The sequence below is a fragment of the Epinephelus lanceolatus genome, chromosome 7 (assembly GCF_041903045.1).
Source record: "Epinephelus lanceolatus isolate andai-2023 chromosome 7, ASM4190304v1, whole genome shotgun sequence".
Lineage (NCBI taxonomy): Eukaryota > Metazoa > Chordata > Actinopteri > Perciformes > Serranidae > Epinephelus > Epinephelus lanceolatus.
In genome coordinates, this window is record NC_135740.1 from 34343012 (window position 1) to 34365763 (window position 22752).

The window sequence follows — 22752 nt, forward strand, 5'->3', positions numbered from 1 at the left end:
ATCATGGAGAGAGTTTTGTTGGACAAACCTCATTAGGTTTTTCATTACTCCAGAGTCACTACTTATATCAAATGTTCAAACTGCTGGAGACAATGTAAGAGCTTCGAAAAGTACAGAAAGTATTCCAGGTGGACAATTCATTTTAAACTAGAGACACTATATTTGGGCACCTTGCCACTGGACAGTGTTACCTCTCATGACAGATACCTATTTCGGATTCTAAGTGCTGCTAGCAGGAAAGTCATTACCGGGAAGTGGCTAAAGCCAGCAAAACTAGCAGTCGATGACTCAATTGACATTATATACGACATCGTAAGGATGGAAAGGATTAATCTTTCTATTGGACTGCAACGGGACAAGTTTTTGAAAAGAAGGGAAAATTGGATGGTTTTTCTTCATTTGTTTCAGGTGAATGTATCCTTCTGAGTTATTTTATTTTATTTTTAATTGATTTTTTTTATCCTCGTTTGTAAAGTGGTTAGAGTATCATGAAGACACACTCCAACATTCTGGTTCATATATGGAGTTCAGTCTCTTTTTTTTGTATTAGTTTTTCCATGTTCATACCTGTATTTATATTTACTTTATCAACCCATTTTGGCTTCTATGTTACTCATTTTATGTTACTTTATGCTGTAACTGTGTCCTACAGAAGGCCTGGAAAGACTGGGCAATAAGCCCTTTGGGTACGATTAAGCTGTCGGACTGGACCCTGAAATAACTAAATAAGAGAATTACAAAAAGATAAAATAAAAATACAAAAGAAACAACTATATTCTTACAAGAGTCACTAAATGGGTACTGAAGAATGATTTTACCTGTCTTATCTTATCTTATATTGCCAGTCACCAAATGTCCTCATCAGCTCTGACTCTCTCTGTCTTTGCACTGAGAAAACTTAATTAATAATAATAATAATAATACATTTTATTTATACAGCGCTAGTACAGCTCTCAAAGACGCTTTACATTTAAAACCAAAGAAAAGAAGTACATACATGTAAGTGCAAAGACATAGACAGAAGACAAGGACAATATAAAACAACAAGGTGCAAAAGCATAGTGCAAAACAAAGAAAAGGAGGGCATGTGAGGAACCGAGAACGAAAAGCTAATGTTAAAGGTTAAAGGCGGATTTGAAAAGGTGGGTTTTGAGGAGTGATTTGAAGGTGGATGGATTTGGACAGTCACAGATGTGTATAGGGAGGGTGTTCCAGAGGGAGGGGGCGGCTATGGAGAAGGCTCTGTCGCCCCAGGTTCGGTGCTTGGTCCTGTGTGGGGGTGAGAGGAGGTTTTTGTCGGATGATCGAAGGTTGCGGGAGGGAGTGTGGTGGTGGAGCATGTCCATGAGGTAGGAGGGGGCCTGGCTGTGGAGGGCTTTGTGGGTGAGGAGGAGGATCTTGAAATTGATTCTGTACGGGACAGGGAGCCAGTGAAGGTTTTACAGGACGGGGGTTATATGTTCACGGGAGCTGGTGTGGGTGAGGAGGCGGGCGGCAGAGTTTTGGATGTACTGAAGTTTGTTGAGGACTTTGGATGATGAGCCGTAGAGGATGCTGTTGCAGTAGTCCAGTCTTGAGGTGATGAAAGCATGGATGAGAGTTTCAGCAGCAGAGAAGGAGAGCAATGGGCGGAGATGGGCAATGTTTCTAAGGTGAAAGAAGGCAGTTTGGGCGAGGCGGCTAATGTGATGTTCAAATGAGAGGTTATTGTCGAAGATGATACCAAGGTTGCGGATGAATGGGGAGGGAGAGAGGGTGGTGTTGTCAATGCTGAGGGTGAAGTTTTGTGTTGCTGTAGAGAAGGATGTTGGGCCGATGAGTATTATTTCAGATTTGTCACAGTTGAGTCATTATATGTGTCTGTTTTTTTTATGTGTGAGATTGCTGGCTGCACAACAAATTGCCCCTTGGGGATAAAAAAGTTTTCTTTGACCTTTTGACCTTTGCGTTTGAGGAAGTTGGCTTGCAGCTATAATTATGCAATATAGGTGACTTCGTCATATTTCATCAGTCACAAACAACACAGGGAATGTGCTGGCAACTAAGGGAGGATGACTAAAACAATACAAAAAGCAGTTCAAAGAAATACCTCATATTCACGTCTATATGGAGGGAAACATTAGGAGCTAAACCTGTTGCCTATTGGAGCCTAATCAGGCTTAAGGTGGACTGACCTTTAAGGCGGACCAGCTAACACACCGCCACACACTGATGAAAAATTTTCATACAACACAACATGAAATGTGACTTAATTCAGAAAAGCAGCCTGAAGGAAATTAAAGGTGTCTTCTTTCAGCAGGTGGCACTAGAGTATTCGTTTACAGAGATAATGTAGGCCTACAGATCTGCAGGTGACCAGCCAATGGCAGCGATTATCATTACTGGTATTCATCTGTTTTCAGTTGCAGTAGAGATATTGGTATCTGTAATAGCTGTAGTTGTTGTGGTGTCTTTTGGAACGAAACAAGTTCAGAGGAATCAGTGGGCTAAGAGTCATGACATCACATCCACTCTCTGTTTGACTTCCTGTCTCTCTGTGTAATGGATGTTTAAAACAAAGAAAGGACAGAATGAATGGATATAACAGAATCTCATACTTGGTGTTGTTAACTGATGTGTAGAGTTTTTACAGTCTGTGACTAATGTAGGTAAAGCAGGTTGAATAATGTAGGAATGAGCATGAGAATCTTTGGTTGATGCTTTCACATGGTGCCAAACAATGATACATGGAAAATTCAGCAGCGGTGTGGTTGTGTGGTCAGACTGAGGTGTGAACGCTCATACACTTTCTTTGCCTAACTTTTAATTTTAGTTTCAAAACAGCAACGCTTCTGAAAGCTTTTCCAACAGGGCAAGTGGAATAAAAGTATTAATATATTGAACAAGAATAGCTGGCAGGAAAACACACACGCACACACACACACACACACACACACACACACACACACACAGGGCAGTGATACCACAGAGTGTTTCCACTGCAGTGTTTAGGGGATGTGGTTTTCTTCTTTAGTTGTTGAGAAAAGGGAGAGTGCTGCTCAGTCACTGGTCCCACCTACAATATGTGACAGTTGCTGATCTCCTGCTCGCACGTCTTCTCCTCTGACCTGTACACTAACCTTTACTCCACCCTCCTCTTTTTTCCTGCAAAGATTACACCTGCAAGCCCAACTCATTTTGTAGATTTTGTGTTGAAATCCATTGTTTGCATACTCACACTGAATTCAATTAGAGGATTAATATGAGTTTCACGTGTGTACTGTGATGTTAAATATGGTGCTACAGCCAGCAGCTGGTTAGCTTAGCGTAGCACAGTGACAGGAGACAGGGGCAAACAGCTAGCTACACTTCACATTTTGGACAGATCAAACAAATGAGATATAACATGCTACTTAAAAAGCATTAGACGTGCTTGTAGACTGATTTTGTCACATTTGGACAGACAAAGGCTGGCTGTTTCTCGCTGTTTCCTATCTCTGGGCTAAACCAGGGGTAAGCTACCTGTGGTTCTGTAGCCCTTCTCCAATGGCTTCCCGTGGCTTTGACAAAAAAATATGAAAAAAATAATTAAGTTATTCTTTAATATTTTAATTTTTATTCATCATTGTTGTAGCCATTGAGTGATTCTTACGTTTTCCAACTGTATAAATGTGCAACCCATACATTGGATAAAAACAAAATGTTGTATCATCTCGTCAGCTATGTGCATCATACATCTACGACCTGGCACCTTTTCCTAAAATTTGCCAAATCTCAAAAGTGATGGTTAGTCTTGAGTCTCCTTAGTGAGGCTAACTTTTGATTCCAAATCCAAAAAAGAAAACGTCTCGGAGGAAAAAAGATAATTTCATAGCGAGTGGACAGATTTGTTTGTTGTCACAACACATTCTGACCCTGGAAATTCAGAGTTCTCGCAAGAGCACAATTTGAATTTGCTCAGCGAGTCATGATGCTCATTACCCATGCCCTTGGAGCCGAGCTGCACCAATCACATCGGTGCATCTGATATAGGCGGGCCAGAGGCGAGCTAAAGTGATGACGACAGCGCTGGAATCAGTCAGTAAACATTGCAAGATGGCTACGGATGAACACCAGTTGTTTGAAACGGCTTTGGCCGCTACAATGAACGAGTTAGACTTGGCTTTTTTTCTAAAAGAGGAACAGAAGACGGCGCTCAAATTGCAAGGACGTTTTTGCTGTTTTGCCGACCGTATACGGCAAGAGTCTAATCTACCAGTTAGCTCCGCTGGTAGCGCTCTGGATACGTCACCCCGTGTATTGTTCTGATTGGTCGAAGTGTTATCCAATTGCGTGCAGTGATATTTTCAAATGCATGCTTGGTGCCGCCCCTCGAGTTGGGCCATTTGCATTACTCATAGCCAGACCCTAAATCTTTCTAGATTTGGGTCTGGATTTCCAGGCTACCACATTCTCACTCTGACCTCGAAACATATTGACGTTTGGTCATAGACTTCTCACGTCCAGATACAGCTTGCAAGGTACCCTGGGTGTGTTGGTTGTTGATGTTCTGGAGCACCGTGTCAAGTTCTGTCTGTTACATGCATTGTCTTCTTCCAAAATACACTTCTGTTTTCACAGGAAATGTAACGTTTCCATACAGTCTCTTTCAAAATAAAGGCACTACGTTTGTATAGTGCTGTGAATTGGCATTTTTTTTCCCTTCAACAACAAACGTACATGGTTGGTTTTAGACAACAAAAACGCGTGGTTAGGTTTAGGAAAAAAGAACAGGGTTTGGCTTTAGAATCTTACGGGATGCGAACACCGCTGTCTCGGGTGAAAGTCTGTGTTTGTTGGACCCATCCACCCTACCTCCCGCCCGCACTCACCAAAACAAACAGACTGTGACCTTCTTGAAGAGGTGGTCTCGGTCCGGTTACAAACAAACTCTGGCGCGGTTTGTTTGTGGTGAGAAAATGTTTCGACCTTGATCCGAACCAACTGCAGTCACATTACGTTAGTTGTCCCTCCATTGTGACATTAGAAAGTGTCACATTTATCTTGCAAGTGTACTCTTCTTCAACGTTTTGTTTACTTCCTGATTTTTCCTGCATTCTGACCAATCAAGAGCAGCTTTCTCACGCGTGCATTTGATCTGGTCCGCTTGTAAATGCTGCCGTGAGAACATGAACCAACTCTAGGCAATTATGCAACTGTGTAAAAAAAAAATCAGTCCCTAATTCAAACCAAAGCAAGACAACTCTAGGTCTGAAAGCACCCTCTGAGTTGCTGAGGATGAATACAAGTGTTCCAGCAGACAGGAAAATAAAGGAGGAAATAAGAAAATACAAGTATTAACCTTAAAGTAAGCACAATAGGTCATTAGGGTTAATGTTAAACCAAATGTCTGCTTTGATTGGTTTGAAGGTTGGTTTTCAGTGCATCCACCACTGTTGAAAATGGCCAGTGGTATCGTTGTCCCTCTTTTATCTGCTCAACCACTCGCAAGACAAACTTCTGGTGGCCTGAAAACCTGATGCTGAAATAGTGTTTGAACCCCCAGTCACATCAAGTTCAGTTGTTGCTACTTCATCACGTGACATGACAGTGAAACAGTGATGCCTATAGCTTGACCCAGTTTCAATTTGGATGCCTATTCCGGACTTTGATCACAGACCTTAAATGTTACAAAACATATCATTAAAAAAATGTGATACTGAACCCAATGTTATAAAATGTTATACAACCTACTCTTTGAAAACAATTGTGGTTGCATGGGGCTGAGTGGTTATTTTTCAGACATTAGATTAAACTAAGCGAGTGCACATCCAGGAAGGCGGAACCCAAAACTATCATGTTAACCGTTTCTGCTAAATTTAGCCTGCGGAGGCTTCTCGTCCCCTAGCTTCATATCCTGTTGATACCCAAAGTCGTATACATTCTGAGTAAACATGCTCGGCGGTCTGTCAAAGCAGAGGAATGGCCAGCCACAGCCTACATCTCACAGCTCAGCTGCTGCGTGTGGCTTTGCTTGTTGTTTCACAGGCATAGATGTGCAGATACCACAGTGCAGACCTGCGCTGATTCAAGCAGACTATTTTTGAGTGGCCACACATGAGATATCTATTGTTAGAATTTCAGAAACTACAATAAACACTAAAATGAAAATAAAAGCCTCTGTGATCTGTCATGTGCAACAGGAATAAATCAGGTTTGCTTACTGACCCAATAACTTTTAATTGCTGCTATTTTACACCAGGAAGAGCACCGGAAATAAGACAGGTTTTACATTTTTTGCTGCTCTAGAAAAATAATGTGCATTTGTTTTAAATTTCTTTCAACTGTACTGCACCGTCGTTTGCTTTGTCTTTGTACACTTGCATCTAAAATACCTATCAAGCACCAATTTACAACAGTTTGGTGCAATGTATCTGTAAATGGAAACAAGTCAGGGTCACACTGAGCTGCTGGTTCACTTTAATCCTGGCTCAGTTACACATTTCACTCAGTTTCTGCCTCATAAAGCCATGAAGGCTTTCATGTATCTGTGCATACACAATAAGTAAAGTGTGATTTGAAATCACAGATCAGAGTAAACACTTTGATCACTTTCATATACTTTCTTCCTTTACAGATCAAACACGGTTGGTTAGTCTTTCTAAATTCATTATTGCAGAATGATCTACAGTGGTATTTGTCACAGCAAACAGATGTGAATAGGTTACTTCAGCCCTGCTCTATTTTTGTAACATGTAGGCAGAGTCTAGTGTCTCTCTTAGTTCCTGAGATGACAAGACGACATGTCTGTTTTGAAGTGGTAAAGCCCACCAACGGACATGCATACAGTGGGCTTTTATTATCAAAGCACAGTGGTAGCTACCTGATGTGCTTTTAAGTGTGAAGAGAAACTAGTATCACAGGCCTGTGTGCTCAATGCATGCTTTCTATTTTGAAACATGAAGCATGATTTTAACCTTATTCACTGCCAACTGGGGGATTGTTATTGAGTCCTACAGGGGCAAATTAGGTTCGGGGATGTAACGGTGAAGCAACAAGTCTGGGACAAAATTTAATATAAAGCTTCAACCTCATGTCAACGTGTTTTTAAATGCTCTGAGCAAGAAGATAATAAGCGTCCATGTCTCCATATTAAGAGTTCAAACTAATGAACACAACAAAGTCAGAGGAGCAACTTAAAATGAGATGGGAAATGGGACCATACAGGGAGCACATGCTTACTGCACACGAAACTCCTTAAGGTTGGTTGGAATATGTGCATGGAGGAGAGAATCCAAGGTATTACAGCACATTGTGCTTCCAGCAAAGTGATCTTACTATATAATGACGAAAACTCTGTCTGTCTGTGTGTGTCTCTGTTCCATGTTTTTTTCCTCACTGACTTGGTCAATCCATGTGAAATTTGGCACAGTGGTAGAGGGTCATGGGAGGATGTGAATGAAGCAATATTACATCAATTGGCCAAAGGGGGGCGCTATAGCAACCGATTAAAATTGCAAACTTTGAATGGGCATATCTCATGCCCCGTATGTCGTAGAGACATGAAACTTTGCACAGAGATGCCTCTCCTCATGAGGAACACATTTGCCTCAAGAACCCATAACTTCCAGTTTTTAGATTTTCCGCCATTTTGAATTTTTTGAAAAACACTTCAAATCGATCTCTTCCTAGGAAGTTTGACCGATCTGCATGAAACTCAGTGAACATAATCTAGGGATCAATATCTAAAGTTCCCTCTTGGCAAAAGTTGGAAAACTTACTAAAACTGAGCTTCTACAAGGCAATGAATATTGAGGAGGGCGTGGCTCATCACATAAAGGTGTATAACATCTCAAGAGTTTCACCCATCACCACACAACTTTGTAGGCATATGACCACACATAATCTGAGGGGACCCCTCCATTATTGACCCCATCAAACAAAATGGGGGCGCTGGAGAGCTAATTTCTTATCTAGGCCTAACCGCCATATCAATTTTTACTAAACTTAGTAGATATGTAGAACAGGACGCCTCAAGGTGACTGGAAAAATTTAACTCTAATTGGCAACTGGGTGGCGCTATAACAACAGAAAAATGCTTAAAAATGGCTAAAATGTGACCGATCACTGTGGCTCCCCCTGTGGCCCAATGGTTTTTTTTTTCTTTCTAATTTTTGGTATGACTAAGTCATGGCATGGTATGCTGTACATAATCACGGAAACTGTCAGTGTGTCATTCTACCAGTGTGCCCCACTTTTAAGTCAATACAACATATAAACACTTTAACTATCTGCCTTTCAACGTGCTACCTCAACTACTAATGTACAGTTTCAGCCCACTAACTATCCCACTATTGGCAATGGTACTACTGTACTTTCAATAAAGTGATCTTACTATCAAATTCACAAAACTCTGTCTGAATACATTGCTCTTCTTAATGGGTTCAGTTGACTATTTAATCTGCAATTTCCTATGACCTGTATCCCAAACACACACCATGCTAACATGCTGATGTTATTAAGGTATAATGTTTACCATCTTAGTTTAGCATGTTAACATGCCAACATTTTCTTTTTAGCACAAAACAAGTACAGCTGAGGCTGATGGGGCCCACCCACGGGCCATCATATTGATATGACTAACATTAACTGATTGATATTGTTATTTAAACAACGACGATGTTTCAGTGGTTACTGATGCGACCTATCATTAGAAAGCTGAGATTCTTATGACTGATGCAAACCACTTCAAGGTACAACCACCACAGCAGGTTCAATCAGACCACCGACAAACACACAAACAGTTAAAACTCACCTGCCTCATTGCAATCCACTGATCCATAATATTGCAACAAAAACAGTCCTCATACACTGGTTAAGGTCCAGATGATCCAAATCCACTAAAACATTTTGTCCAAACACATTATTACATCCATAAATAGCCATGGACTGCTGTTGGATCCTTTTAAATGTTCTAATATCACCTGTTACATGTGGATGTACTGCCATGGGCAAAGCCCTTGGCAAAATGGCTGCTCCACTTTGACCCCTTGATTGACACTTCACTTGACCCAATAGGAACTTCCATGTCCTGCCCACAGCCTACAATAGCCAATGAGAGCCTGTGTTGCAACAAAGTACCTGCCCTCTCTCCTTGTCCAGGGATCCTGCCAATAGAAAGAGGTTGTGCCGATGACTGACACTTCTTAAAGTCAATTAAACTCCTTAAACAACAATGCAATATAAATGTAAATAAATAAATGCTAAAACAAATGGCACTTTTATTATCTTTAGGGGAAAATCCAGTCTTTCTGATTAATTCCGATTTTCTAAAAGTCTTTATAAAGGCAATAAAATCCTAATTAAACATTTCTGTCTATTGATTTGTTTTTCACTCTTGATCACACATTGTTATAACCTCTTTTTTTGACAAGCACCAAGATAAACCTATGTAAAATATTCTGCCGTATTGCTATCTACTTTGAAGCTGGACTAGGTGAGGCTTCATGCTGTGGTCACACTGTCCAGCTAATAGTTCCCATTTATCTGCAAGCATCTGTTTTCAAGAAGATATTATGTAAAAACCTTCTACTTCAGTGTGCTCAATCTTGTGTCACTCAATGCCAGTAGCACTGTTAGTGATTCTGACTGGGAAAAAAACTTCAGCGCTACCTTTCAAAATAGACCATTTACATGCATATGTAACAGGGTCAATTATACAGCAGTAATATATGTAACAAAGTCAAATGTACATTTGTCATATTAAGTGTTATAATTACACAAAATTAGTTTCAGTTGTTATTACCTGACACGCTCAGGCCTCTATAGCCAATATGTGGAACGTCTGATACTCAGTTTTTGTACCCCTACATTCACCTTTGGGGGTACCCCACCTATAAAGGGGTGTCTCCCACCTTACCTCTCCCCTTTTGCTGTTGCACTCCATGGGAGAGGTAAGTGACATTGCCCTAGTAGTAATATTAATGTTTCAGCGCTGTCTTAATTGACGGAGGATTTCCGTTTTTACCTTTTGCTGTCAGGTATGTTTTCTGTGTTTTACATTACTGAATTGAATATAACATGGCTGCCCTTTTGCTGTTGTACTCTATGGGAGAGGGGCTCAAGTTATATGATAATAATTTACAGTTTTGTTTTTAACCTCTTGCTGTCAGAGTTGTCAGGAATAAACAGAGATAGCCTCCAAAGATATCCACAGTCTGGGCCTCTTCATATCAACACAAGGCAGACAACACGAGAGTCCACCAGTTAACATACACTGCAAATGGTCCAAGTACAGCTTTACCTTGGGTATTCCCTGGATAGGTGTTTAAGGCAAAACTTACAGTAATGATACGAGGTTTCTCAACACTAAAGACGTGTAAAAATGTGACCTGGTGATGGTGCTAGATGAAAAGGCCGGGAATCCCCACAGTTGGTAGGTTAAATCCCATGGGTATCATGAATGTCTGTCCAAAATGTAACAACAAAATGTCCAGTAGCTGTTGAGAATAAAAACAATTTTAAAAAAAACATTAATTCATTCATTTTCCGTAACCGCTGATCCTGTTGGGGGTCGAGGGGTGGCTGGAGCCTATCCCAGCTGACATTGGGCGAGAGGCAGGGTTCACCCTGGACAGGTCACCAGACTATCACAGGGCTGATACATAGAGACAGACAACCATTCACACTCACATTCACACCTACGGCCAATTTAGTCACCAATTAACTTGCACGCCTTTGGACTGTGGCAGGAAACTGGAGTACTCAGAGAAAACCCACGCTGAGAACATGCAAACTCCGCACAAAAGGGTTTCCTCCACCCTGGCTTTGCACCCCTAACCTTCTTGCTGTGAGGCAACAATGCTAACCACTGCACCACCGTGCCGCCTGTTGAGTATAATGACTGAAGAAATGAACGAATTGTTTAGTACTGTGTCATGCAAGCAGCTACGCCCAGCCCACACAGGTTTACAAGACACAATGAAGGCAAGAGTCTGGACCAGTCAGGACCAGAGTCCCGCATACATATTTTGGCATCAAAAGGAAAGAAAATGGAACAAAGCAGCAAAAGCATCGTACATAATCAGGTCATCATTGTGTAAAATATTTCAGTCTGAACCAAAGTGGTGGACAGACTGACTGACAGACCAACATCACCATCGAGAGAGCCGCTCTGCTAGCTAAAATACTGACCTAGTCTGTTGCCCTACTGACTGTGTGGACACTGTGACCTATCTTTAAAGCTATGATTGATTATTAAATACAGTATATAGCACAAATTCAAAAGGCCTCGACCCTATATCACCAAGCTGTGGTGCATATTGCCACATTAAGTCGCATAAAGCACTTGTCTGCAGCCCTCTCTCAGGGCAATCTGTGCCCTTGTGGCCTATTTTTTTTCTCCCTGCACCACTATTTCTCACCCCAGTTGTGTAAGAACTTGCGGCTTCTTCTGGAGATGAAAATTACTGTAAGTCAGTCAGTAAATGTCAAGTCAGACCAAACATGTTAACTTTGTGAGAATCAAAGGAATTAAATGTTTGAAATTCGTTTTGGCCTCAGCAGTGTTTTAGATCTACACATAGTTCAAAGAAGGGTGCCGGAAGTTCAGGTCACTTCTTTCCCCTAAAACAAACGCTGGCTATTGTTTTCACTAAAGATGAGCGCTGTCACCTTGACTGGAAGATGGCTAGTGAAAACCCAAAATAGACTACTACTACTAGCTTTCAGTCCCCCCATAGTCCTGCAATAACGCCATAGGTTCACAGCCCTTCTGTGGAAGAGCAAAGTGTTACTCTAAATGTTAAAAATACATTTCCTCTATGCGGCTTTGTGCTTTTTTTTTTACCACGAACTCTCCAAACTCCATCACATCAGTGTGACTGAGAAAAACACTCAAAACAAAACCACACCACACTAAGAATGTGCCGACGTCAAACAAATTATTGCTTAACATCATACTTAAGTGAAATTGTTACGTATACTAAAAATATACTGTCTTTAATTTTATCATTCATCCCCTTGCTTTGATACTAATCCAGGACTTTGTAGGAAAGAATAATCACTGTTATGCAATAATATTATAAGATGAATACAAGCAGACATCTCTGGTGACTACAGCTCCAGACTATTTGTCTTTTGTTAATTTGAATTAGATCTAAAATGTATTAAAGTCATTTCTGTGTGTTTAAAATACAGTTTATGTATATTTTTTCTGTCATGATTATGTTGCTTTAGAGTCATTAGCTGGTCTATCCCGGCAAAAACAAAAAAATTCTGCAGCCCAGATTTACTGAAAATGGGTCACTGGCTTGCAGAATTTAACAGGAAGTACATTTTCTGTGTTTCAGCCAATCAGTGTGATTTCCACTTTGTAAACCTTGATCACCTTGTGACTAAATCTTCCATCTGAGTGGGAAGACACCAGTTGTGCAAGAGAAGGGCTCTGTACCACAATGATCCGTAGACAGTCTGCTTTGATTCTCCTCAGTACCTTGTGTGAGTGCAACTTTACTTTTCTACTTAAAATATGGTTTGTTTTGTTTAAAACTACAACAAAATCATATTACATATTTTGTATTGTCTATGTATTTTATATAGTATTTGTATTGTATTGTTTGTAGCCTCCTGTCTGTGTTTAATTGTCTTCTGTTTTACATTATTCATTTTACATTATTAGTTGTCCTGTTTTTGTCTCTTTTCTTCAGCTCTGATTCAAACTGCAGAGGTTGCTGAGCAGATCTCTTTGACTGTGGTTGAACCTGGTGGTAGTTTGAATCTGACATGTCCGTTCTTTGGAAATGAAGCTGGGTTGTTTTACTGGTATAAGCTGAAGTTTGGATATATGGTCCAAACAGTTGCAGCGGGGACTTTTAGGACAGTAAATCTTCAAGCACCATTTGACAACTCAAGATTCACAGTCACAAAAGTGAACAGTCAGTATGTTCTCAACATCAGAAATGTGAGCAAAGAAGACGAAGCAACATACTTCTGTCAAGCAGGATCGGCATACATAATGAAGTTCATTAACGGCATGCTTCTGGTTGTGAACGGTAAAGTATGTTCTTTTGCTGCTTTGTCAAAACCAAACAATCCATTCATTAATTCCTGCCTCTTTATGAATCACACAGATCATAAAAATCAGAAGAAGTCTTTCTACGTGAAACAAAATCCGGAGGCTGAGTGGGTCGAGCAGGGCGAAAGAGTGACTCTCGAGTGTTCACTTGTCTCCACAAACAAAGAAACCTCAGATGATTGTCCAGGTGAACACAGTGTGTACTGGTTCAGATCTCGATCAGGAGAATCTAATCCAAGCATCATTTACACTCAAAGTGATGAACAAGAGGAGAGAAGTTGTTTCTACAGTCTGTCCAAAACTATACAGACCTCCTCTGATACTGGGACTTACTACTGTGCTGTGGTCACATGTGGAGAGATCCTGTTTGGTGAAGGAACCAAAGTGGAAACAAGTACGTGTTTACATTCATTTTTAGGACTTTGCCTTTTTTCTTGTAAATACTGAGTAGATTTACCTCCTCAGGCCTCTGAGTTGATTCAGATTAGATCAGATATATGTACGAACAGCTAAAAATACTTTATGTAATCTTTGATGAGGGGTGGTGACTTAACTTTGTGTTTCACAAACCATAAAGGCTGGAAACCACTGAATTAGTTCATAGTATGCACAGGCTACTTGCGGTGGACTTGTAATGGCAACTCGTAGATGTGCAGTCCTTTCATGCTTCCCCCGCTTCTCTTCCCCTCTCTGTTATATCTTTGTATGTGTGTGTGTGTGTGTGTGTGTCTCCATTTCCTGTGGTAGTCTTTGTGCTATCCAGGCCTCTCTGCTGTTCTTGTGCATTTTTTTTGCGTCATTTTTGTTGTGACTAGATGCCAGTCACTGCAACCAAAAACATTACTGTAACATTCAGCAAGTTTTTGACACACTTTTGGTAAAACTTAGCCTGACATCGCCCGACCAATCGCAAATAGTGCTGGATAAACCCAATCTTTTTACAGAACTGGCTCCTTTGAGTTGATACATTTATCAAACTTTTTGAGTGCTGATACTTTTTGGCAAATTATGGTGTCAGTTTCTCTGCGACACCTTGTACAGTACTTGCACACTCAAAAGCCAGCGTTGCCCACCCCACAAAACTTGACCTCAATACATTACTAGTCAACATGTGTAAGTTTACATTAATACAGACAAAATATTCATTTCATGCACTAATTCTTACCCCACATTTATGTAGGGAGGCTATGTAAGGTCAATATGATGTTACAGAAATGTCACTGACTAACGTTCTTTGAGGGGCGGGTAGCAGTTACCCCTGCAGCCTTGTGCTACGTACATGTGGTGTTGTAATATTCTGAAAAATTAGCTCTTGGTCATACCTCATGGCTCACCCTATCTGTATCATTTGTTCTTTGCTGTTGACATGCTGTTTAAACCATCTTTGTAACATCAATGTTATTTCCATATTACAACTTAAAGCTCATGAACACACCGAAGTTAGAAGAACAACCATCTGAGGAGTATGTGAATGCACCCTTGGCTTTGGCTAGTAGATGTTGATGATTGCTTCTCTTTCACTTGCTGTAGCAGGCAGGGGTGAGCAGTAACCTACAATAACAGCGAGTAAGAGAGGTTGGGAATTTATGAGCACTGGGATATTTGACAGGCTGACCCAGTACATACTGGACACTAAAAAAGAGTTTTTCAAAAAGACTTGCCCATTCATTCTCGCTCATCGCTAATTGCAAATGCAAGTTCTCGGTTCATTTTCAATTTCCGAGGGGCGTTATCAATGACTGTAGACCAAAATGCCTATGGACACAACTGGATAGACCTGCAACCTGTCAGAGCAATGAAACATGTGATGTAGAGCTGGGTGACGGACATAGCCATGGAAATGTATTCTCAATAGGTGGGTGCATGGGTGCATATACTGTAGGCACTTAATCAAACAAAATTTAAACTATAGGCTATTGGTGCAGCTTGATTATGCAGACTGCTGAACACCATGGCAACAGTAAAAGATGTTACGCAGCAGCCGTATGACTATCGCATATTTGGTTTTTCTTTCTACATTAGCAGTTGTGATTGGCCTGACCTGGGCCAGGCCGACAGGAAATCTGTCTGAACAGCAATGGGACCAGATCATCTAAATGAAAACAGAAACTAAACAAAAGTACGAGTTAACAGTCAGCGGCTCAGAGAGGCTGTACTCAGGCACAGTCAGTACATTCATATGACATTAGAGAAAGTAGATTCATTATGTTAGTCCGACTAAAACCAAACTTTTAAAACACATGTAAACATGTAAGTCTGACTGAAATCGTACTAAATCAAATTTCTCAAAGTCAGACTTATTCAAATTACTCCTGCATGAATACAGTCAATCAGATCCAAACTGGCCTAGGCGCTCTGCACATGCTCCACAGTGTCCGCCCTGGGCTTTGAACCAGAAGTGAAAGCATTAAATGCGTAAGAGAAAAAGAAGACAGTCACAACATGGTGAAATCTACATTTAGAGCCGTGCATTTTTGTACGGATGAAATATACAAAGCTGTTAAGTTGTCCACCATGGTACTAGTTTGCCGCTAGCTAACTTGTTTGACGATTGTTTGGTCTGTGACGCAATAGGATAACCTAGGGTGACCATATTTTGATTTCCAAAAAAGAGGACACTTGGCCTGGCCACGAGATAGCCTACTTAAATGATACTCGCAGTTTACTCAAAGATGCCTTATAATTTTAATATATTTAAAGCTATAGTGCGTAACTTCTGTCGCCTCCCAGCGGATAATGCGTTATTACAACTAATAAGCCGGCGGCACTTCCATGTACACAAAGTAACACTCGCCAGTTGCCACACACCGTACACAGAGTAACACTTGCCTTTGTGGTAGGATCCACTTCTGAACCGTGTCTTGGCCGCTTCTCTGCCATGTTGCTTTCTCTTTCTACCTGCGCTCTACCTCTTGCTATGAGACTCTCCGCTCTTCCTTCCCCTCCCTTCTTGTTGTGAGGAAGCATTTCTTGTGTGCCAGCGCGGGAATGTAGCCGGTTGACACGCAAACTAAAAATGATATATATTGAAAAATACCGCAAGATGTTAGAGGAGCTGATCGGCTTAATCAGCATTGTGTCATCTCCTCTAGTAGTGGCTTGGGTGAAACGGACATTTACGGACCTGTAGAAGTTACGCACTATAGCTTTAAAGTTTCTATGTATGGATAGAAAATTCAGTTATATTACAAAATAATATCTCTCAAAGACAGAAATTCAGATAGGCCCCTATAGATAGGGGACACATACACACACTAGATTGTGGCTACCCAATCCGAGCCCGACGGGTCCCGACGGGTCGGGCCAGGCTCGGTCAAAAATGTATAAATTGTATTCGGGCTCGGGTCGGATTCGGTCAGCTTTCAGTGAAAATTTAGTGTAAAAATAAATAAAAACCTATTGTCTGTCCTGTTTATTGCTTGGGGACTGTTATTTACGTGACAACACCTGAACATAACACACACGGACACACATTAGCTGTTTGTTTCTACCTTGCTGGAAGCCTTGGACCTCCAGCCGCCCGTCTCTGCCTTGATTAAATGCTGAAAATAAAATAAGAGAGAGAGACAAGTTTTCCTATTTTATCTTATTTTGTTATATTTCTCACTCTCCTCTCGGTGGAAGCCTCGCACCTCCTGCCACCCGCTTCCGTCTCAAACACGGAGGTCTCCCTCTCCCTCTCTCTAACACACACACACACACACACACACACAAGGAAAACTGGACATTATCATCAATTTATAAAAACCCCCCGGATGCCCTGGACAGGACATCAAAAGTGGACGTGTCCGGGCAAAAGAGGACGTTTGGTCAGCCTAACAAGGTCAACTACTAACAAGCTGAAAGGGGGCATATTGTCACCTATTGTCGCGGAGTACTTCGGTCAGTTAATCAAAGACTGTAGTCCAATTAAATGGCCTTGTCGAACTATAATCGTAGCTCAACTTAACTGTGCATGTGAATGTACTGAGTGATGCTTAGAGCTAAATGCTAAGCTCAGATTTGATGTCAGCACTAGATAAAAACGTATATATCACCAAAGCTAATTTATCCTGAGGGTAACTACGTACCACATTTCAATCAATTCAGTGTCAAAGGCTAGCATTTATCAGTTGGACAGTAAGTCACTGGTAATGTGGATCAAGTGTTGGGTTTTGCTTTCGGTTTTTCCTGACAGAGAAAAGAAAAGGTCTGGTAAAATAGGTAGCTAATGATCACTTCCTGTATGAAACTTCCTCCGGAGTTCACAGTCAGTTTTGTAGCTGTAAACTGTTAATAATAATTATATAAAATCTATGACATTACATTTTATTTAGTAGTTAATTAAGTTTCTCTTTGGGATTTTTTTTCTCGTTCCAGAAAATCAGCTGTGCCCATACCTGGTTGTGCTCGGGATACTGCTGGGCTGCTCTGTGATTGTGATTGTGGCTCTAATTATCTTCCGAAATCGAAAGCCAGTTTGTGAAAATCAAAGAGGTACGTTCGTCGTGTGTGAGTGGATTATTCGATTAACTAACCACGTTACATTTCAGCACTATTTGAATGTGTTGTTATGACCAGCTTGTGACTGGATAGTTGGTGGTCCTGAGATTGCAGACATTTCAGTCAGATGTCAACAGTAATTTCACTGCCAGTGCTCTCATTCACAGGAGGAGCTTCCATTCATGACGGATCAGCTGACGATCAAGCAAGTAATGTGGTAAATATGATTTAAATATAATCTAATTTATTTCTGAACTGAATCAGTCTACATTGGTTACATGCCCTGGATGGTAATGTGAATGCTGATTTAAAGGATAAAAAACACAGAACACAGCAAGCTGCATCACTTTCTTTAAGTTTGTTCAAAAAATCTAATAAACAAACTCTGAGCTAGAAAAGGTGTGAAATTCTCAGCTTGGTCTCACTCCTCAGGTGTCAAAAACTGCTGCTTGGTCAGTGGCCCTGGACGTATAAAGCACAATTTAGCATCTGTATGAGACACACGGGGCTTTCAGCAAACTCCAATGTAAACCCATCCTCATTATTTTTTTATGCACAGGGCAATGGTGTGGGTGAAAGGGTCAAACAAGCATAGGACTTTGACCGGTGTTCATATCCCATGTGAAACTAAAAGTCAACAATGACTTCTTTTGTCACGTCAGTCGTAAGTTGCGCTATTCTTCAATCCCCCATTAGTCAGATGCGTTGCCTCACATGACTAAATTCAGCTACAACCCCTACTTTATCCCCATAACCAAGTGGTGTTGTTGCCTAACTAAAACAATTTTATTTCAGAAAGAAATCACCACTAATCACAAGTCACCAAAATTAAATAACTGGAATGATTTTGGTCTTTTTTATATATATACAGTACAGGCCAAAAATTTGGACACACCTTCTCATTCAATGCGTTTTCTTTATTTTCATGACTATTTACATTGTAGATTCTCACTGAAGGCATCAAAACTATGAATGAACACATGTGGAGTTATGTACTTAACAAAAAAAGGTGAAATAACTGAAAACATGTTTTATATTCTAGTTTCTTCAAAATAGCCACCCTTTGCTCTGATTACTGCTTTGCACACTCTTGGCATTCTCTCCATGAGCTTCAAGAGGTAGTCACCTGAAATGGTTTTCCAACAGTCTTGAAGGAGTTCCCAGAGGTGTTTAGCACTTGTTGGCCCCTTTGCCTTCACTCTGCGGTCCCGCTCACCCCAAACCATCTCGATTGGGTTCAGGTCCGGTGACTGTGGAGGCCAAGTCATCTGCCGCAGCACTCCATCACTCTCCTTCTTGGTCAAATAGCCCTTACACAGTCTGGAGGTGTGTTTGGGGTCATTGTCCTGTTGAAAAATAAATGATCGTCCAACTAAACGCAAACCGGATGGGATGGCATGTCGCTGCAGGATGCTGTGGTAGCCATGCTGGTTCAGTGTGCCTTCAATTTTGAATAAATCCCCAACAGTGTCACCAGCAAAACACCCCCACACCATCACACCTCCTCCTCCATGCTTCACAGTGGGAACCAGGCATGTGGAATCCATCCGTTCACCTTTTCTGCGTCTCACAAAGACACGGCGGTTGGAACCAAAGATCTCAAATTTGGACTCATCAGACCAAAGCACAGATTTCCACTGGTCTAATGTCCATTCCTTGTGTTTCTTGGCCCAAACAAATCTCTTCTGCTTGTTGCCTCTCCTTAGCAGTGGTTTCCTAGCAGCTATTTGACCATGAAGGCCTGATTCGTGCAGTCTCCTCTTAACAGTTGTTCTAGAGATGGGTCTGCTGCTAGAACTCTGTGTGGCATTCATCTGGTCTCTGATCTGAGCTGCTGTTAACTTGGGATTTCTGAGGCTGGTGACTCCGATGAACTTATCCTCAGAAGCAGAGGTGACTCTTGGTCTTCCTTTCCTGGGTCGGTCCTCATGTGTGCCAGTTTCGTTGTAGCGCTTGATGGTTTTTGTGACTCCACTTGGGGACACATTTAAAGTTTTTGCAATTTTCCGGACTGACTGACCTTCATTTCTTAAAGTAATGATGGCCACTCGTTTTTCTTTAGTTAGCTGATTGGTTCTTGCCATAATATGAATTTTAACAGTTGTCCAATAGGGCTGTCGGCTGTGTATTAACCTGACTTCTGCATAACACAACTGATGGTCCCAACCCCATTGATAAAGCAAGAAATTCCACTAATTAACCCTGATAAGGCACACCTGTGAAGTGGAAACCATTTCAGGTGACTACCTCTTGAAGCTCATGGAGAGAATGCCAAGAGTGTGCAAAGCAGTAATCAGAGCAAAGGGTGGCTATTTTGAAGAAACTAGAATATAAAACATGTTTTCAGTTATTTCACCTTTTTTTGTTAAGTACATAACTCCACATGTATTCATTCATAGTTTTGATGCCTTCAGTGAGAATCTACAATGTAAATAGTCATGAAAATAAAGAAAACGCATTGAATGAGAAGGTGTGTCCAAACTTTTGGCCTGTACTGTATATATATATACATATAAAAAAACAAAAAATGAAAAACAGTGTTTACACAAAACAAACATCATTGTCCTGATTTGAAGTCTGACATTTTGTTGACCTATCTGTCATCGTCACATATTGACGTTTGGTCATGGACTTTCCACATCCACACACGACGTGCAAGGTACCCTGGGTGCGTTGGTTATTGACGTTCTGGGACGCCGTGTTGAGTCCTGCCTGTTACAAGCATTGTCTTCTTTCAAAACACTCTTCCGTTTTCACGGGAACATTTACTACATACAGTCTCTTTTAAGATAAACGCACTTCATCAGTACATCTTTCGTCCTTGTCCTGCCACCTCTTCTTCTGATGCCGCTGGGCACCATTAAACTATAACGGCAACCCGCCGTGTATCATGCCAACGTTAAAGGACACCTTTTTTGTGTTGGTTTCTGAACCTGCAAATCACTGCACAAGCATAAGATTTTTGATGACTTCGGAATGAGACCAGGCTCATCTGTCCGTGATTTCTTTTACATCTATAACAACATCACACCACATCCTCCATTGCTCCTCATGGAAAAAAGTCATAAATACTGCTGCTGGAGGCTTTGTCACTTATATTACATTACATATTAACATATGTAGGTTTTATGCACTTGATTAAAGGTCTGATACTTGTTCTTAGCGAACAGTCTTCATCCATCACAACTTTATTGTAAATAATGTAAAGCTGTTATTTTTACATTTTTACTTTCTTTAATCAGATACAGTTCCTCACCAAATCCTGTTGTCTAGAAATAATTAGGGATGCATGATAATATTGGTACGTCATCAGTATCAGCTGCTATCGGCTTTAAAATCAGAATCGCCCAACATGCTTCTTTTTACTTTGAACAATGAATGAATATACATTGAAAAGTATTTTATTTCATGTCTCCTTCAGCTGGTGGGCCATCACAATAGAGCATGCATGCATAATGCGATGTTAATTCCACTACAGAAGATACTTGATGATCACTAAAATTAGGTCGGGGAAAAAGTGGATATATGGATAGCGGTATCGGTTATTGGCCAAATTAATTGTTACATATTGTCATATCGGCAAAAAATCCGATATCATTCATACCTAGAAATTCTGTTTATATACCATGCTAGTTTCCTAGTTGTATTGCCCTGACAAACATAATCGCTGCCTGGATTATCTTTAGATGAGCTGGCTGTGGTTTAGGAGGTAGAGCAGTCCACCATCACTCCCACTGGTTGCGGCATCTATGTGTGAGTGTGTGTGAATGTTTATCTGATGAGCAGGTGGCACCTTGTGTGGTTGCCTCAGCCACATGTGAATACGTGTGTGTAAATGGGTGAATGGTGTCATAAAGTGCTTAGATTGGTCGCTAAGACTAGAAAAATGCTATACAAATGCATTTGTGTCTGTTTTAAAACATTACTTTATTACAGCTCTAACATCTTACAATCCTAACTATGCTTTACAGGATGATGAAGCGGTGGCGATGAACTATGTAGCGCTGGATTTCCCCTCAAGAAATGCTAAAAGATGGACAAATACCAGGGAGTTTCCACAGGACTGTCTGTACTCTGGCACCAGAGAGTATCAGTGAAATGCTGCCACCATGAAGGAAGAACATCTGACATGTTCACTGTCGATTAAAATCATTTTTATGTAGCTGTTTAGGTAAATGAGATGACATGAGAGAATTTTGCCGTGATGTACATTTAATAGCATAATCAACAACATTAGTTTAGCATAGAGACAACACTTGTGTTTGGTGATGTTATGTGGTTATATCAAGGATAGATATTTATTTTAATCTTATTATTATTTCATTTATTTTTTTTATTATTGCGTGTGAGATTAATTTGAATCATCACTCAGAATCTGAATGAAATTTTAAAAAATGTTTACTGCCATTAAACAGAACATCCATCCTTGTTCCTTTTATTGTGATATGAGACACTTTGGTGAATATTTACTCAGTTTATTTTCTTTAAGGGGGGCGACTGGGGTGCAGGTAATTTTCTTCTAATTTTTCTGAGTGTGGTTTACAGTTGCTGGAATAAATATATAAAACATGAATATGATTAAGTTAAAGTGAAGAGCCCCATTAACATCAGTTAGGCTTTTAGACAGTGGAGAGATGTCCGAAGGTTGAAAGGCATGAAGATGGAGGTTGCTCTGTGTCTGCAAGAAAGGTGGGTAACACTAGTTTTGCTGTTTCACAGAACTGATACCTGTAGGTCAGCTGTGAGCGTCCCTGTCTGGTGTGCTGTTTCTGAGAAACGGTCTCGTCCTCTTTGCATGTAAGCTTTGCAGTAGCAACTGAAGCAACAGATGGCTACTGTTACACCCCAGTCTAGAGGTGTTAGAGCATACCATAATAAGTGAAACAGTGTCACACACAGATGATAAAAGCCGTCCTTTAACGTCGGCTTGAAACACAGCTGGTTGCTGTTATAGTTTGTCAAAAGAGCTCCAGCAACACCTGTGGTATGGGAAAAAAAAAAAAAACTATTGACTGACGCTTTTCGGCTTGTGACCTTCATCAGGGTCATCAAGAAACATATTGCACACATCATTTAAATAGGTTCATTTGAAATTGAAAGAGTAGAAAAAAATAAAAAATGTATGCATGTGACCAATCCTATGCATCCACGTATATATATCTCAGCCAATGAATCATTAGTAAAGGTGAGTGTGTTGGAAGCACATGAGACCTTTGGATCAACCAGAACTGCCAGAG

General features: G+C 40.7%; 1 protein-coding gene across 1 annotated transcript; it reads left to right on the plus strand.

The window, feature by feature from the left end:
• Window positions 1-12373: 12373 nt before the first annotated feature.
• LOC117261438 (uncharacterized) lies at window positions 12374-21959 on the plus strand. Its single transcript, XM_033633840.2, has 6 exons — window positions 12374-12456; window positions 12666-13010; window positions 13089-13427; window positions 17393-17509; window positions 17683-17732; window positions 21487-21959. Exons 1-6 carry the CDS (start codon window positions 12414-12416, stop codon window positions 21610-21612), a joined length of 1020 nt encoding a protein of 339 aa, XP_033489731.2. The 5' UTR covers window positions 12374-12413; the 3' UTR covers window positions 21613-21959.
• The last annotated feature ends 793 nt before the right edge of the window (window positions 21960-22752 follow it).